The 15,731-nt window shown below is 42.9% G+C and overlaps 1 protein-coding gene across 2 annotated transcripts in view; it reads left to right on the top strand.

Moving 5' to 3' along the window:
* NPEPPS (aminopeptidase puromycin sensitive) overlaps positions 1 to 14,962 on the top strand; it is a 70,596-nt gene extending 55,634 nt beyond the window's left edge. Inside the window, exons 15-23 of one of the 2 annotated variants that reach the window (XM_081166155.1) lie at positions 2,016 to 2,155; positions 4,837 to 4,971; positions 7,731 to 7,950; positions 8,384 to 8,526; positions 8,913 to 8,969; positions 9,502 to 9,609; positions 11,271 to 11,473; positions 11,527 to 11,574; positions 13,428 to 14,962. In XM_081166155.1, coding sequence (XP_081022281.1) covers positions 2,016 to 2,155; positions 4,837 to 4,971; positions 7,731 to 7,950; positions 8,384 to 8,526; positions 8,913 to 8,969; positions 9,502 to 9,609; positions 11,271 to 11,473; positions 11,527 to 11,574; positions 13,428 to 13,500 — 1,127 coding nt within the window. In that variant the 3' untranslated portion in view covers positions 13,501 to 14,962. The remainder of the gene's footprint in view (positions 1 to 2,015; positions 2,156 to 4,836; positions 4,972 to 7,730; positions 7,951 to 8,383; positions 8,527 to 8,912; positions 8,970 to 9,501; positions 9,610 to 11,270; positions 11,474 to 11,526; positions 11,575 to 13,427) is intronic. The other variant, XM_081166154.1, reaches the window with a different exon arrangement.
* Positions 14,963 to 15,731: the final 769 nt, after the last annotated feature.

The following is a 15,731-nucleotide window of genomic DNA, read 5'->3' as shown; positions in this document are numbered from 1 at the left end:
TGCACGTAGTCAAGATTGCAGCTCCACTTCAGGAAGGAGCCTAACCAGTGGACTTCCATATTTTGCTGGACTAAAACTCTCATTATCCCTGACCATTGGCCATGTTGCTGGGACTGATTGGAACTGGAGTCCAGTATCTGGAGGGCCATGGGTTAGCCACCCCTGCTTCAAATAGCACTGGATTACTGATGCAAGCAAGTAAAACCATGTGTTCCAGGAGAAAGCACATAACGAAAAGGCAAACAAGCCACTGGCTCCTCCTACGTGAGGATGGAGGGATTACTTCCCTGGTGGCAAATGTAACTGTCAGATGCTGGGTTTGAAAGAGACTCATTCAACCTGTCTTCCTGAAGGAACTTAGAGGATATTCTGTTGCTAATTGTGGTAGTCCCCTTCTAGAAGAGAAGTAAGAGAACCCACCTTATTTTACAGAAAATCCAGTGAAGGAGGCACAACTATATACTCTTAAGCTAAGCTATCTTCACTGTTCCAGAACTTCATACCTCTCACTAGTTCAAAACATTCATTGACTTTCAATATTAGATTTGCTAACATGCAGCTTTTGTAGCCTTATATCTGCAGCTATCTATAACTGCTTCCATTTCTACTTACCTTTTTATTGTGGAGTGTAATTATGTCCCTGTTCAACCTTTCTTTTTCTAAGCTGAGCAGATTAAGCTCTCATATTTGTTCCTAGCGATGTACTTCCTTCCTATGACCATTCTATTTGCTGCTCTTGAAAATACAATATTTCTTTCATATTCATTGCCAGACTGAACGTAAGAGTTCATCTAAGCATTCATGAGCAGAATTGAATAGTTTTGTAGAGTTTATGCAGGAGCATATATTTTCTAAGCTCTTTGTGCAGTTTTCATTGCTTGAAAACCATGGTGGTTGGATAGCTTTATGAATATTTTTCAAAGGAAAGTAATGAAGAATTGGAATGTTTCACACTTTTCCCAATCCCAGGAGTAGCTTGCTAAATGAACTCAGTGGGATAGCACTGAACTTTCCGTGGTTCTGCTTAAGCAGCTGTTTGCTCAGGTTGACAGAGGCAAGAGCAGCCCTGAGAAATTTTCACACATTCTCACACAAACATATAACCATCCTGTGTTTCCTCCTCACATTTGTCTCCCTTCTGCGTAGTTACTTTTAATAGCTAAACATTAGAACCATCTGGGATGTGTGAAAGGATAACCATTCAGTTGTAGCATTGATGCATTGGCACCAGCGCACCCTTGCTTTCCAAGTTGGCTTGCTTAAAAGGGTGCAGGCCTCCCTTGAACTGGTACCACACGGCTCTGACTTTTAGCACTGCCTAACCAAAGCCCAATATGGCTAAATGTGTGTGTTTAAAGGAGTAAATCTTCATATAAATAGTTCGTGCCTAGCTTTTAATGACACCTCCACCTTCAAAGTGACTGGAAAAAGACAGTCCTTGCCAACAGGCTTATAATTCAAAAGACATAACACTATAAAGGAAAAGGATGAGGAAGGAAGAGGGAAATGAGTAAACTTTGACACCAGTTCCTAGTTTCATAATAGTACTTGTAATGACCCACCGGAATGGGAACAGTTCAGGGAGTGGAGGAGCCAAATGGAGTTAACATCTCTCTCTGCTGCAGCCTGATGAAGTGGCTGCTACCAAGTGACAGTTGAGGAAGGGAGCTGGCATGTCAGCAGAGCCCATGGAATGGTCCTCATTCATATCTCTCCCTCGGTTACAGTCTGCAGGAAGTCAATCGATCATTTCATTTGAACTGGAGTGCTGAACTTGAGAACTACTGTTCTGAAATCTAAGTCGTAGATCTCCAAAGTGCTCTTCAGATTATTATTATTTTTTTAAAGGAACTTAGATATTTTCCCTTTGCAGAATCATTGCATTGATACTATACAACTGTGCTGACTTGGAGCAGCTGTGAGTTTAATGCTATAAAAGGGGTGTTTCCGTGGGGCTGGGCAGTTTGCCATACCATGCCTTGTTCTGTCAGGCATTCTTCTCTTTTTTCATATAGGGGATGGTAACCCTCTGTGGATGATACCCATCAGCATCTGTACAAGTGAAGACCCAACCCATGCCAAAATGCAAGTGTTGATGGACAAGCCCGAGTTGACGTTGGTTTTGAAAGACGTGAAGCCAGAGCAGTGGGTGAAGGTGAGCAGAAAGGGGAGATAGTCTTCTGAATTAACCCGGCAGATTGTCCAAACGTGGTCAGCACTTTGACTGGCCAGCATAGTGGTCTAAGATGCGTTTTCTTGCAGCATGTTATGGTCTTGTTACCTTGCTGCCTCACAACCCAAACACCAGGACTATGGAAATGTCCTGAGTCTTTCTGGCTGATAAAGTTATAGTAGCTGCTGTTGTCTGAAAAAGGAGTCATAAATCAGAGATACTATATGAACTAATTTTTAATTGTGGATTTCAGAAGAGAAAAGGTGCTTGCTTATTTATTTATTTGAATGATTTTAAGGCCATTCTATCTAGGTCACTTAGAAAAATTTAACACATATCGCAATTCCATTAAAATATAAAGTGCAAAGTTACTATATTAGAATATCAAAAATGCCAGCTAGCAGTAACAGTTAAAACATCATTTAGCCCAACACAAGCAAAATCATTAAAAAAACCTAATAATTAGCTGTGAAACCAATATTCCAAAAAACTAGCAGGGATCATACCAAAATAATTTTAAAATCCAGTTTTACTTACTTCATAAAATGTATTATGTTGATTGAGAGGGAGTTTTTTGCAGTCAATTTTTTTTCTTTTACAAAGAGGATTACCAAAAAAAGTTGAAACAAGTATGTCTGCAAAACCTTTTTGGTGCCAGGCACGTTACTTGGATGGAGTTCCAGAAGTAGGAGTCCATAACCTTCACTTAAGTTAGATAATGCGAACTTAGGATATATCCATGAATGTCCAAGTTGCTTTGGTTTATAATTTTGGATTGTTAAGGTGTTCCTTCTCTAAGATGTCAGAGGCTGGGAAAGGATTGTTGAGACTCGGTGAATGTTGGCACAGTTAATATACATATGCAGATAGGACAAGGACAGTGGTAATGGAATTGCTGAATGAATGTCACTTGCTATCGAGGCTGATTATTTCTGGCTTTGAAGCTTGCCATTCCAGTCCCTTTGTTTCCAGGTGATTCTCCCACATCCTGGAGGGCAGCAAACTAAGCATGTTTCAGCATCCTCCAACAGCACCAAGTATGATTATGTGTACATACTATTCAGCGTAGGCACAAGACATAGACTTTCTAATCCCCTCTTACCTTGTAGCAATGCTGAAATAATGATCTCTCACACCAGAGGTTTTCAAACTTTTTGAGTCCACGGCTCCCTTGACCAACTACATCCTTTCTGCGGCACCTCTGTGGGGCTCAGGAGCCCAGTTATGTCGCCCCTTGCTTGCAGAGCTTGCAGCCTCTCACCCTTTTTCAAACACCTTCTCTTGTGGAGTGTTCCATCAGCCCTTTCTTGGGAGTCCTCCAGGCAGCCACTGCTGCTGTCCCTAGTCTCTGAGCTGCCCCCCCACCCCAAAGAAAGGTTCCTCCTCATACTGCCCCACAGGGACCAGGGCTGGGAAGCACCCCTTGGCCCACTCCAGAGGCACTATTCGCCTATGGATCTTGTAGCCAGGGCTGGTGCACCAAACAGCTGTGCAAGCCTTTGGGAGGCAGAGACGTGAGAGGTCATCAGAGGAGGGACGGAATGAAAAGGGACAGAGGCCAGTGTTGCTCGCAGCACCCTGACCATCCTTCAAGGCACCCCAGGGTGCCACAGCACACTGGTTGAAAACCACTGTCTCACACTGATCTGCCTTGTAGGCGTGTTGCAGTCAGAAGAACCACAATATGCTTTCTACTGGGCAAAGCGCTACAGAAATTAAAATAGCACTATGTTTTGCACAGCAATAACAGCTACCTGCTGGTAGTAGACATACTAAAGGGTCCGCAAAAGGTGACTCGGATATCAATGTGACTATTAAGTGCTTGTAATAATAAAATCACTTTAAACAAGACAAAAATGTGGTCTGCATGAAGGTGTCGCATTGCATCTTGATCTAAGAGAGCCTTCCAACTACAAGCACTTTGTAAAAGGAATCCCCTGAGTGTTGTGGGAAGAGCATCCTCTGCCATTTCTTTCCAAGCCTAACTCAGAGTGCTGGTTTTGACCTATAAAGCCTTGCAGTGTTTGGGATGTCAGTATCTTGGGACAACCTTTCCCTGGACCAAGCAAGGTCACACACCTTTTTGGGGCAATCCTGTTTTGCACAGTGTTTGAAAGGCTCTTGACAACCAGCTGGTTGGCGGGCAGTTTGAAGTGGCTCAAGCAGGCTTTGGCCAAGCCCCTGCTCTTACCTACAGGACGGGAGGTTTAAGGTGGGTGGACATGGCTTGCCCAATTTGGCCTCACAGCCGAAATGGGAAGCCTGGTGAGCCAGGATTATCCTTTGAGTTGGAGGTTCTTCACTCTGGCTATAAAACTTGAGGACTCTCTCTGATGAGAGAAGTGATGCGCAAATCTAATGAAACTAAACACGGTCCTTTCCAGTAAAGAAAAGTAGCCATCTTGCTGATTGTCAGTTTGATAGTACAAGAACTTTAATCTCTTCTCTTTTTGAAACTCTTCTCTGTTAAAGCTCACCTTCTGTTGATGGTAATTCTCATTTATCTTGCTGCACGAAGTACTACCAGTGATATAAAACAGTTGCCTGGTTCTGTTCTCCCTGTTTGACTCAAATACAGTCAAGGGTAATTTGGGGACCGTGGATTTGTTTCTTGGTTGTCTTCTGTAAGCTGCTGACTGAATTTCCTCATTCTATATTTTCAGCTGAACCTGGGAACGGTAGGGTTTTACCGTACACAATACAGTACTGACATGCTGGAGAGTTTGCTCCCAGCTATCCGTGACCTCTCCTTACCCCCTGTGGACAGGTTGGGGCTGCAGAATGATCTTTTTTCTTTGGTAAGTGATTGCCTTCTTCTCTCTTCATTAACCTGATTTCCCCCCCCCCACACACACACACACTTTTCCTGTGGCAGCAGATTGCTTCCGTTGCTGTAGAAATGTCTCCCCAAAGTTAGGTGCTATTTCTGGAGGTACAGCATCTTTGCAGTTAATGAATTTGGCATCTTGTTAGTGAGGTGTGTAAGTTTTACCTCAGCATGATCAAGCAAAGGCCCTGTAGCCCCAGCTGGTTATGATGCTGTTTTCCTGCAAGAGAATATTTTACTTTAAGCTAATAGCCTGAGCAATGTGTTTAAACTTAGATTACCAGTATTCCGAAACATGAATAAATTATGCAAATGAATTATCAAGTGGAAGGTCCTTATGCTTATTGGTATTCTGCAAGTCAAGTCTTTATTTTACTTTATTTTCTACTTTTTTGAATAGGTGACTCCTTTGTAGTATCTTGAGCTGCTTTTGATATTCCCTTCAGTTTCAAAAGCAGTTAGCCAAGTGCTGAGACTGGTTTCATGTTTCTTTGAATCCTGAACGCTATGTTTGTTTTGGCTAATTTTGCATTATTTTTTCTGCCACTTCTGCGTGTGGGGAGGTGCTATACAGAGCACAGAAGCTCCACTCTGTGATCTTTGGGTCTCTCAGGATCTCACCTGAGCAGTGCCTGGCATTTAGAAGCTGCTTGCTACAGCTACAAGTGCTAGAAATTTACTTTGTAGAAAGAGCTGGCGCTGAATTTTGTGCCTAGTACTAAACTGTGCCCTTATACAAGCAGTTGCAGATATGTGAAATAAGCACAGCCATGTCAGTGCTATAGGTTCCCCACACACCCTGACCTCCTGGTTTCAGAGGGGGGGGTTTATGTGAGAGGATGTGAAATGGAAGGATTTGCATAACAAATCTGTGGGTGACTTTCCTTGCTGTGTTTTCCCTTGAGAAACAAGGATAGATTGATTCTGGTTAATTTTAACAAAAGTTCCATTGGATCCTGCATAGAGAATGTAGGTTCTTAAGTAACATGCCTTTTAAATTTGAGAATGGTAAGGAGAATGCAAGAGTGATTTACTTGGGTGGGTGTAATGTCTCCCAGTTAAACCAGTGCTTTATGGTCATTAAGCCTTTTCCTGCATGTAAATTTATCTGCTGACAAATAGTTTTACAGAGGATTCTGGGGTGTTCACTTAACACAGAGCACTGTTCAGGCCTTTTGAACTTTGCAGTAATCCTAAATGATTTGTGAGTGTGAGCACACTTCTATGGGCTGAGTTCACTAGCTGCAGACATACACAGATCGCTATGGGTGAGGACCTCTGGCAAGAAGGGTCTCCAGCCAAGCTCACTCACACTGAAGTTTGGAGATAGTAGAAATGGCAAGAACCACCTTCATACAACAGTCCTAATGAGAGAAATACCATCTTCTTTTAGAAGCTTTTTACATGTCAGAGGACTTGAGAAAGTGGGTTTGGACAGCACAAATAGAGGTGGTTTAGTTAGGAAGCCAGTATTTGTACATGATAATAAATGCATCTTTTTCAGCCGCTAGAGACTTGAAAGCATCATGAAATCAGTAGAAGTGCAACTTCATCACTAGACTTTAGTGTTAGGGGCACGGTGCACCAAGCTTACCTCTCTACCTTTTCCTATTGTTGCAGAGGAACATTGGCAATGGTGGGCAAGTTGTAGTTTAAAGATGGTTGTTTGCCATTACTGATTTCACTGAGAAATACTTAAGAAGCTTTAGAACCCTAGGCACTCTTGCCTCACAGAGTTAAGCCGTGCCTCTGACACGGGCCAAGCCAATTCCTGACAAATGAGTGAGTGTGTGTTACAGAACAGATTGCCCAACAGCAGGTTATCTGTCACCAAGATCACATTGTGGGCAGGGAGCAGCTGGGGTTTCCATCCAAAAGACCATCCGGTAGGAAGACAAAATGGGCAAGGAAAGCCAGGAGCCAGGGTTGAGGAAGATAGCTCTGCCTAGTCCAGCATCTTATATTCAGTAGTGCTCAGCTAGATGCTGCTTCTTGGCAGGCCCCCCTGTGGTATCTTAGGAATCCTGTGAGGTAGGTTAGACTGACTGGCCCAAGGTCACCCAGCAAACTTCATGAATCCTGGTCTCCCAGATCTCTCATGAATCTATCTAATCTCTTTTTAATGCCATCTAAGCTAGTGACCAAAATACCATCCGCTGGAGGTAAATTCCATAAACTAATTGTGAGTTGTAAGTTCCATAAACTAATTCTGAGTGCTACATTCTTGCATCTGTCCTGAACCTACTTCAGATCCATTTCATTAGGAGACACCAAAGTGCAAAATTATGAGACAGAAGAAAATTCTGTTTCCCTTTTCACATTTGTCTTATAATTTATTAAACCTCTTTCATAGCCCATTTTAGGGGCTTGATTTGATCCCTCTGAAATTATAGAATCATAGAATCATAGAGTTGGAAGAGATTATATTGGGCTGGGAACCAGTTATTTATAATTAGAGAATGAAATATCCTGCAAAAGAAAGAAGGCATGGTTAGTCTTCCAGGTTGGTCACATGGCTGGAAACCAACTCTGTATTCCGACTAAAACACACTGATTCCAGTCCCATGCGAAGTAGCGCTGTCCTTTCTCTGCCCCTGCCTCCTGCAAAAGGCGCAGTCAACATCCAGTCTCCAGATACGAGGAAGAAACACAAAAGAGCTTTCTTTGCGGTAAGCCTTAATTCATTTTGGTTTGGGAGATGAGTGTAACTTGTTTCTTTTCCTCTCTCAGGCCCGATCTGGAATTATTAGCACTGTAGAGGTTCTAAAAGTCATGGAAGCATTTGTGAATGAGCCCAACTATACCGTATGGAGCGACCTGAGCTGTAACCTGGGGATTCTCTCGACTCTCTTGTCCCACACAGACTTCTATGAGGAGATCCAGGCGTTCGTCCGTGATATATTTTCACCCATAGGAGAGAAGCTGGGCTGGGACCCCAGACCTGGCGAGGGTACGGAAGTTTCTCTGCTGTGAGATTTCAGCACTATGAATCTTTGCCCTGCCAATTTCACTGTGTCCAAATAGACTTCCAGAGGCTTACATCAGTGGTGGGGGAACATTTCAGCCTTTCGGCTTATTTATGTGCAGCAGGGGGTCCTGATTTGGCTCACAAGGATGTTTTCCCAAAGTCACACCCACCTGTACCACACCTGAAATTGTATATGAAAGCTCCATTGCTGGAGTTTAGGAACAGGAAGACTAGCAAGCATTGTGTAGAAGCCAGGTCACAAACAAAGCCCTGACTCCAAGCCCTGATTTTTGATGAACTGATAATATCATGTCCTTTTCAGTTCAGATTTTGTGACACACACCCCCAAAAAAACTCCAGTAAGAAATGCTGCTAATCCTTTAAAAATAAACATATTTTTTTGTTTTTTCATCAGGCCATCTAGATGCACTTCTGAGGGGTTTAGTTCTGGGCAAGCTAGGAAAAGCCGGCCATAAGGCAACCGTGGAAGAAGCTCGGCGCCGGTTTAAGGACCACGTGGAAGGGAAGCACATCCTCTCCGCTGATCTGAGAAGTCCTGTAGGTTGCATTAAGACACCCTTTTCTCCTTAAAGGATCTGTATTCTTTCCCCCCTACCCCCTGTCCTCTGCGTCCCTTGCCTGTATACAAATCCTGTCTTTTATACAGTGTTGAGTAACCATGTAAGTTTCCTGCATGGTTGGCCAGTAAGTTTCCTTGAGCAGCTGCTAATATATCTATTTAGAAGTTTTTAATTGTGCAAGCAGAACATATACTGATTGCATGGGGCGAGTTCACATGCTTCCAGTGGTTTCTGAAATTCCTAGGCAGAGTTTGGAGGGGCAGCAGGGTGAAATCTAAAAGTGAGGATGCTTTAAAACTGAATGGTAGTAAATGTGCTCCTTGAGAAATTGATTTTTAATCCTTTTAATATCATTCTTTCCAGGTATATGTAACTGTTTTGAAGCACGGTGACAGTACAACCTTAGACACTATGCTAAAGGTGAGTGTGTTCTTTGCATTTCTGTGCATGAAAAATAACAGGGAAGAATCCATCTATAAATGAATGTGATGAGCCCAGGTCGGTAATGCATTCATGATGAAGGGCACAGGTGGTTTTGATAGTGTGTGCTTTTTTGTTCTGTCATGTGAACAGTAGTTGCCCTTAATAATGCTCACTTAAATTCAGCAAGAGAGAAGTAGCTCAGTTAAATATAGGTAGCACTGTGGGTTATTTGGAAATGGCTCTCATTTCACCACCGCATGGAGCTAGGGTGCCTCCTAGTGGCTCTGTTGCCATATCAGATGTGCAGTTATTCGGAAGTGCGGCCTCTGTTTGACCCCCACTAAACTAAGTGGCAAATATTCCTGTGTGGATTACCCGTTGGCCATGCTCCCAGAGGCTGAGCAGGTTTGCCAGTGTACCACATGTCAGGTTTCTAATTTAGCTTCACTGACTTGAGCTTGAAGCAGAGAGGGTGATTGCTTGTGGCAGAGAAAGAGCCTTGTCACTTGCTCTGTTTGATTTCTTTCAGCTCCACAAGCAAGCTGATATGCAGGAAGAGAAGAACCGAATAGAACGTGTACTTGGCGCAATATCTCAGCCGGAGTTAATACAGAAAGTTCTCACTTTTGCACTTTCAGTGAGTAACCAACAAAATGCTCGGTTGTGTGTGTCCCATGCATCGGCAGTTGCATAAACATGGAATTTACCGGGTGCCTGTTTTCAAGATCCTGAGAATCTTGATTTACATTTTTTTACTTTTATGGCTTCTATCATACACATCAAAATCAATGTACAGTGGTACCTTGGTTCTCAAACTTAATCCATTTCAGAAGTCAATTCCAAAACCAAGGCACGCTTTCCCATAGAAAGTAATGCAAAATGGATTAATCGGTTCCAGACTTTTAAAAACAAGTCGCACACTCAATCAATCAGTAGCTGAACTGGGTTCCACACCATCCAAAAAAAACTACAGAAATGCAAAATAAATAGTAAAAACAGACAGACCTCAGTGTAACACTCAAAACGGAAATGTGGCACTCAAAACAGTGCATGCTTGGCTTCTGAAAAAAGTTTGCAAACCGGAACACTTACTTCTGGGTTTACAGTGTTTGGGTTCCAAGTTGTTTGACTACCAAGGCTTTTGAGAACCATGGTACCACTGTACCACAAATACATATTGTACATTCCTAAATGATTACTGGTATTCTCACAAGACTCAAAATCCTCACGCCACAGCACTGGACTTCATTTTTTAGAAAAGTTAGTTAACGTTGGGTTGGAACATATATGCACAGCTTGATGAGAAAGAAACCAAAGGGAAATTGAGCAGCAATTGGTACATCACTTGCCCTGCATATCTTCCATAGCAAGGAGAAGACATAAAATTAATGCAAAATAAGCTGAAAAGGAAGAGACAGAGGGAGGAGCAATGACACAAAGCTGCGAGAGGTGTAAAGAGTTCAAAGCAGGTTCAGAGTGATTGGCCTCCCTGCCCATGTATTTTTTTCAGAATTGGATCATACATTAGGCGTATGTTAATATCTTCCTCTGGATGTCTGAGAACTAGCAACTAGTTAAACTAAAGTAGTGGTAGGCTTGCACTAGTAGTTTACTGTGGTTTACTGCTGAGTGTTCCATTGTAGGCCGGTTCACGTGTGGCCAATGATACCTTGGAAGATTAATCAGTGGTTGGTGCTGTTTTCTTCTGGTGCTTGAAAGAGACTGGATTGCCTAGGAGTAGAATCTTCAGTCTAATTGTAGAGAAGTGTGGGATACTTGCAGCTTCACAGGCCTAAATGACTGAGAAATAGCAATAATTGCATCTCCTCTGGAATGGCCATGTGACCATTACATAATTGAAATATTTACTGCTGAAACTGGCTGTGGGAATAGTCCGTTGCTGTTAGAATGCCCCCCTGCTCCACAGCATGGTTGATTAATACACATGGGGCTGCCACCAAAACCAACCATCCCATACCATTCCCCTTCCTTCTGCTTCTAAACATCTAGTTATAGCAGTGAACACAGTGCAACAGTGAGGCCCAAGAGGCCTGGCTAGCAATGCCATCAACGGAGGGTGTGTCCTAGAAGACTTCCCAGAATCCTTTGCAACACAGAGAAGCAGGCAAGTGAGTTAAATGAAGCAAGAATATCTGAATGCTGCTTCCCCAGACTAGTTAAGTAGGCAAGCTGGTGCTGCAGCTGCACCTGATGGCATCTCTTGGATGGTGTGTGGGGAACTTAAATGTGGATTCAAGGCTGCTAGAATTACCTGCAATTTCTTACTCCATTTTGCAGGAAGAGGTACGTCCTCAGGACACAGTATCTGTCATTGGTGGAGTGGCCGGAGGCAGTAAGCAGGGCAGGAAAGCTGCCTGGAAGTTTGTCAGAGACAACTGGGAGGAACTCTATAATCGCTACCAAGGAGGGTTCTTAATATCCCGGCTAATAAAGGTGCGCGCACAAAAAGTTTTGACTACAGCAGTCATTGAAAATACGAGGCTTTAAAAAGTTCCCTCCCCTCCTGATTTATTGTGCATTCCTTGTTTTTCAGCTATCGGTGGATGGATTTGCAATTGACAAAATGGCTGCAGAGGTTAAGGTAAGACAGTCTGATCTACATCTTGGCTGATGGCATTGCCAGGGCCTGTGCATTTAGAGGCCAATGAAGGGGTGATATGCCTGACCTCATTCCTCTGTGCACACTGTTGGGGCATCCTCATTGTGAGAGGAAGTAGGGGCAAGGACAAATATATGTCAGAGCAAGGTATTCTAGAACTCTCTTTCCTGACTCGGCATTCTCCCAATAAATAAAATCAAGTGTGCAAAGAAGCCAATCGATGTGAATTGATTTTGTCTTATGTAAGGATTGAATGACCAAAGCAGGTAGTTGAAGGAAATTGCCATGGTTACAGACTTGACTTTTTCTAAAAAATCAGTTTTAAGCATGTTACACTATAGGGAGAGTTCTTTTCCCCAGGGTTGTGCTGCAAAGGGATTAATTGGCTATCATATCACAATGAGGGGTGCACAGAATAGTTGGGGCCATAAACCACTGTCACTCAAAGTGTTGGGACATTTAAGTTGCCTGTTGCACTGTTCTACTGCCCATAGTGGTGGTCACTGAATTATAGCTGGGTAAAGGTAGGATTTAATTATAGCTGTCTCACAGAAATACATCATCATCATCATTTTTTGTTATTATTTTATTACCCCGCCCATCTGGCTGGGTTTCCCCAGCCACTCTGGGCAGCTCCCAATAGAATATTTAAAACATGATAAAACATCAGACATTAAAAACTTCCCTAAACAGGGCTGCCTTCAGATGTCTTCTAAAACTCAGATAGTTGTTTATTTCATTGACATCTGATGGGAGGGCATTCAAATCAGAGAGAGATTTGGAGGCAATGGCATTTGGGGTTATTATAGTGATCAAGACCTAGTAAACCTCACTTGGTCTGTGGAAGTGCATATTGAATGTGCTCTACATATTCTTCAGCAGTCTGCAAGGCCCTGATGAACACTGTTCTAACCTTAGCAAAGATTGATTTTGCTAATTAGTTCTCTGTGAAAACTAGCCCCATACCCACATTTCTATGTAGTTTAAATGTCCTGAGATGGATGAATATATGCCAGAATATATTTATTGTTTTGCTGTCATCTATCCATCACCTTGGGTACTTGAAGGTGGCATTGTGGTCTAAACCACTGAGCCTCTTGGGCTTGCCGATCAGAAGGTTGGCGGTTCGAATCCCTGTGATGGAGTGAACTCCCAGTTCCTGCCAACCTAACAGTTCAAAACAGTTCAAAAGCATGCCAGTGCAAGTAGATAAACAGGCATTTCTGCGGTGGGAAGGTAAACGGCTTTTCCGTGCGCTCTGGTTTCCGTCACGGTGTTCCATTGTGTCAGAAGCGGTTTACTCATGCTGGCCACATGACCCGGAAAGCTGTCTGTGGACAAACGCCGGCTCCCTCGGCCTGAAAGCGAGATGAGTACCGCAACTCAATAGTCGCCTTTGACTGGACTTAACTGTCCAGGGGTCCTTTACTTTTTTACCTACTCGAATAAGCATAAGGACAATTTATTGTTACAAAAAAAACTTATCCATGGCTGCAAACGTAACACCTGCCTTTCTCCCTGGGAGTATAGGATATCTTCTCATTGTGACAACATAGAAAAATCAAGACAATTTTAAGCAGAAACTTGCAAAAGCATTTACTGTTGCCTTAATGGTAAACATGCTCTGTTGGTTGTATCCAGATACACATGCCCAACTGAGCAGTCCCTGTTCTTGTAGTTAGGTTCTGCCTTTTTTGCCCACCTTGTATTTTTTAAAAAAACACACACACCCTAAACTTTTATTTCCTGTGGAACTGAGACCTCTATCCTAAGATTCAAACTTATTAAAATGACATATGTGGAACTCCCAGTGGATGTTGTTTCGTTTTATATAGGCTTTCTTTGAGAGTCACCCAGCTCCGTCAGCTGAGCGCACCATCCAGCAGTGCTGTGAAAACATTCTGTTGAACGCTGCATGGCTGAAGCGCGATGCCGAAAATCTCCACCAGTACCTCCTGCAGCGCAAGGCCTCACCGACTGCTGTGTGAGCCCACCCTCACCCACCTCTGACATCCCAACTGCTGTGGCCCAACTGCCTCGGTGCGAGGAGGAGGAGCTGCTACCCGACAGCTGAATCATACGCCAAGGAAATTGGAGTCTTTTCTCAAACCAAGGGGATTGGACAATGAATGTAGTTAACTGGTTCCTGCTCACACTCCAGAACTAAATTCTATTAAAAAAATTATCAACAATTCAGCAAAAACAGAAACACCCTGTAAATATAATGGTAATAAAATAGAGGATAACAAAACTGTGAAACTTCCTTAAGCCTTGTCAGTGGTCAAAATATTTAACACCCCTCCTTTCTTTACACTTACTGATGATTTTTTAACCATCCCTCTCCCATTTTCTAAAAAAAAGAAGAAGCAGAAGCAGGGAAACCAGTGGTTTCTAGGCAAGTTGAATTCTGTGGCACGTCGAGGGCAGGAATAGGTTAATGCCTCTGAGCACGCCAGAGAGCACACTACAAGACAGCAAAAACATGTACGTGTTTTGTGGATTGGTTCAATAATGAAAGGCATCTTGGCACACAACCCAGTGGGTAGTGCCGAGTTGGGTGTTTCTGGAGATGACCTGTAATCTCAGATTATATTTGAAGGTTTGTAAGAGTCCTGCCCTTCCCAATCTCTTGTCTCACTATCTTTTGAGGGAAGGAGAAATCAAATATTCTGTCTCTGCCTGCCCCTCTCTTCTTTTGATTTCATTTGCTGATGTCCTTCTTACAGATTTTTAAAAAAAATACAGAACCCTGTATGAAAACATCTTTTTCAGCCACATGAAAAAAACAAAAATAAACAATTCATGCCACCTTTTTCTCATTCTTTAAATTATATCCTCCCACTGCATGCAAATAAAGATTTAGTACTGTGACTGGATCCTTCTGGGCCGCTGTTATGGCTGGTCCCCTTTATGCATAACACTGTAGTTTGTCTGAAAGACTCACCCTGTTTGAAAACCAAAACACCACCCCTAAATACCTTGTGACTGCAGCTTTCCAACCCCCCCTTTCTTTGGTGACGTTTGGTAATTTGATTCAGAAGCCTTAAAACTTGTACTAGCTGGCATGATGATGAAATTCTAAGTTGTGTGCCATCAGTTGCTTACCAGAGTAGCATGTTCCTGCTAACCAGATTTCAAACCCGACACCACTCCTCCCACAGACGTTTACAGTTCCCTTTTTTAAAAAGCATCTTTTTAAAAAGGAATTCATATTTGGTGTGGCTTTAACTGTTATTTCAGAAGGTCATCAGATACTAGCTGTCAAACTGCTTCCCTGGAAACACATTTTTTGTGCTATTGTTTTAAAAGAAAAACAAAAGGAAAAAATTCAGACAAGTTGGCGTTAATAAAAAGGAAAGTCAATGTGAAACTGAAGTCTTGGTTTTGGTATGTGTGTGGTGGTGGAAAAGCTGGAAACTTTTTTTTTTTGTACGTACCTTGGGCTGTCTTGCCGTGACACTGAATCCGTTTTGATGGGCTGTAATATGCAAGGATGAGGGTCTTCCCTATTTATCTTTAATTCTGCTATCACTTCAAATGCTTCAGAGCCAGAGGTCACTCTGCAATGCCACAAAGTCAGGTGGCTGCTTCATATGAGAGATTTTGGGTGTCATTAATGGTAGCATAGGTGGAATAAAGTACATTTAACCTATGGGGCACAAGGTACTGGGACATTCTCTTGCACAAGTCCCATTGAAATAAATCAGCTCTTTGACAGCTCATATTGATGTCAGTAGGGCTGCTGTGGGGGAAATTTCCAATGGTTTGTGCTTCATGTTAATTAGCAAGCGTGTGCTTTTTTGCATTTCATTTTAATGGAGCTTGCACAGGAGAACTGCTTAGTGGAATGTGCTGTTTGCACTTTTTTCTGTTATAATATATGAAACTTAAATAATGACTTACCTCAGGGATGTCAGTAAAATCTAAATTCAGCCAGCAAGTCTAGATCCAGCTACATGTATTGGATCATCTGCCTGACTACAAAAAGGCAGGCTTGGGGAAGGAATTGGGAGGGTGCTGGCTGGGTCCTAGAGTCCTCCGCCGCCTCCACAAAGCCTACTAAGTGCTTCTGCTCCTTTGAGAAGGAGGAGGGCAGGCTCTAGGACCCTGCCAGAGTCCCCTCTCCTTCCCAAAGCCCT

Source organism: Podarcis bocagei (assembly GCF_964188305.1).
Source record: "Podarcis bocagei genome assembly, chromosome: 13".
NCBI classification, from domain to species: Eukaryota; Metazoa; Chordata; class Lepidosauria; order Squamata; family Lacertidae; genus Podarcis; species Podarcis bocagei.
The sequence above is the reverse complement of the archived record's forward strand: the minus strand, read 5'-3'. Positions and strand labels throughout refer to the sequence as shown.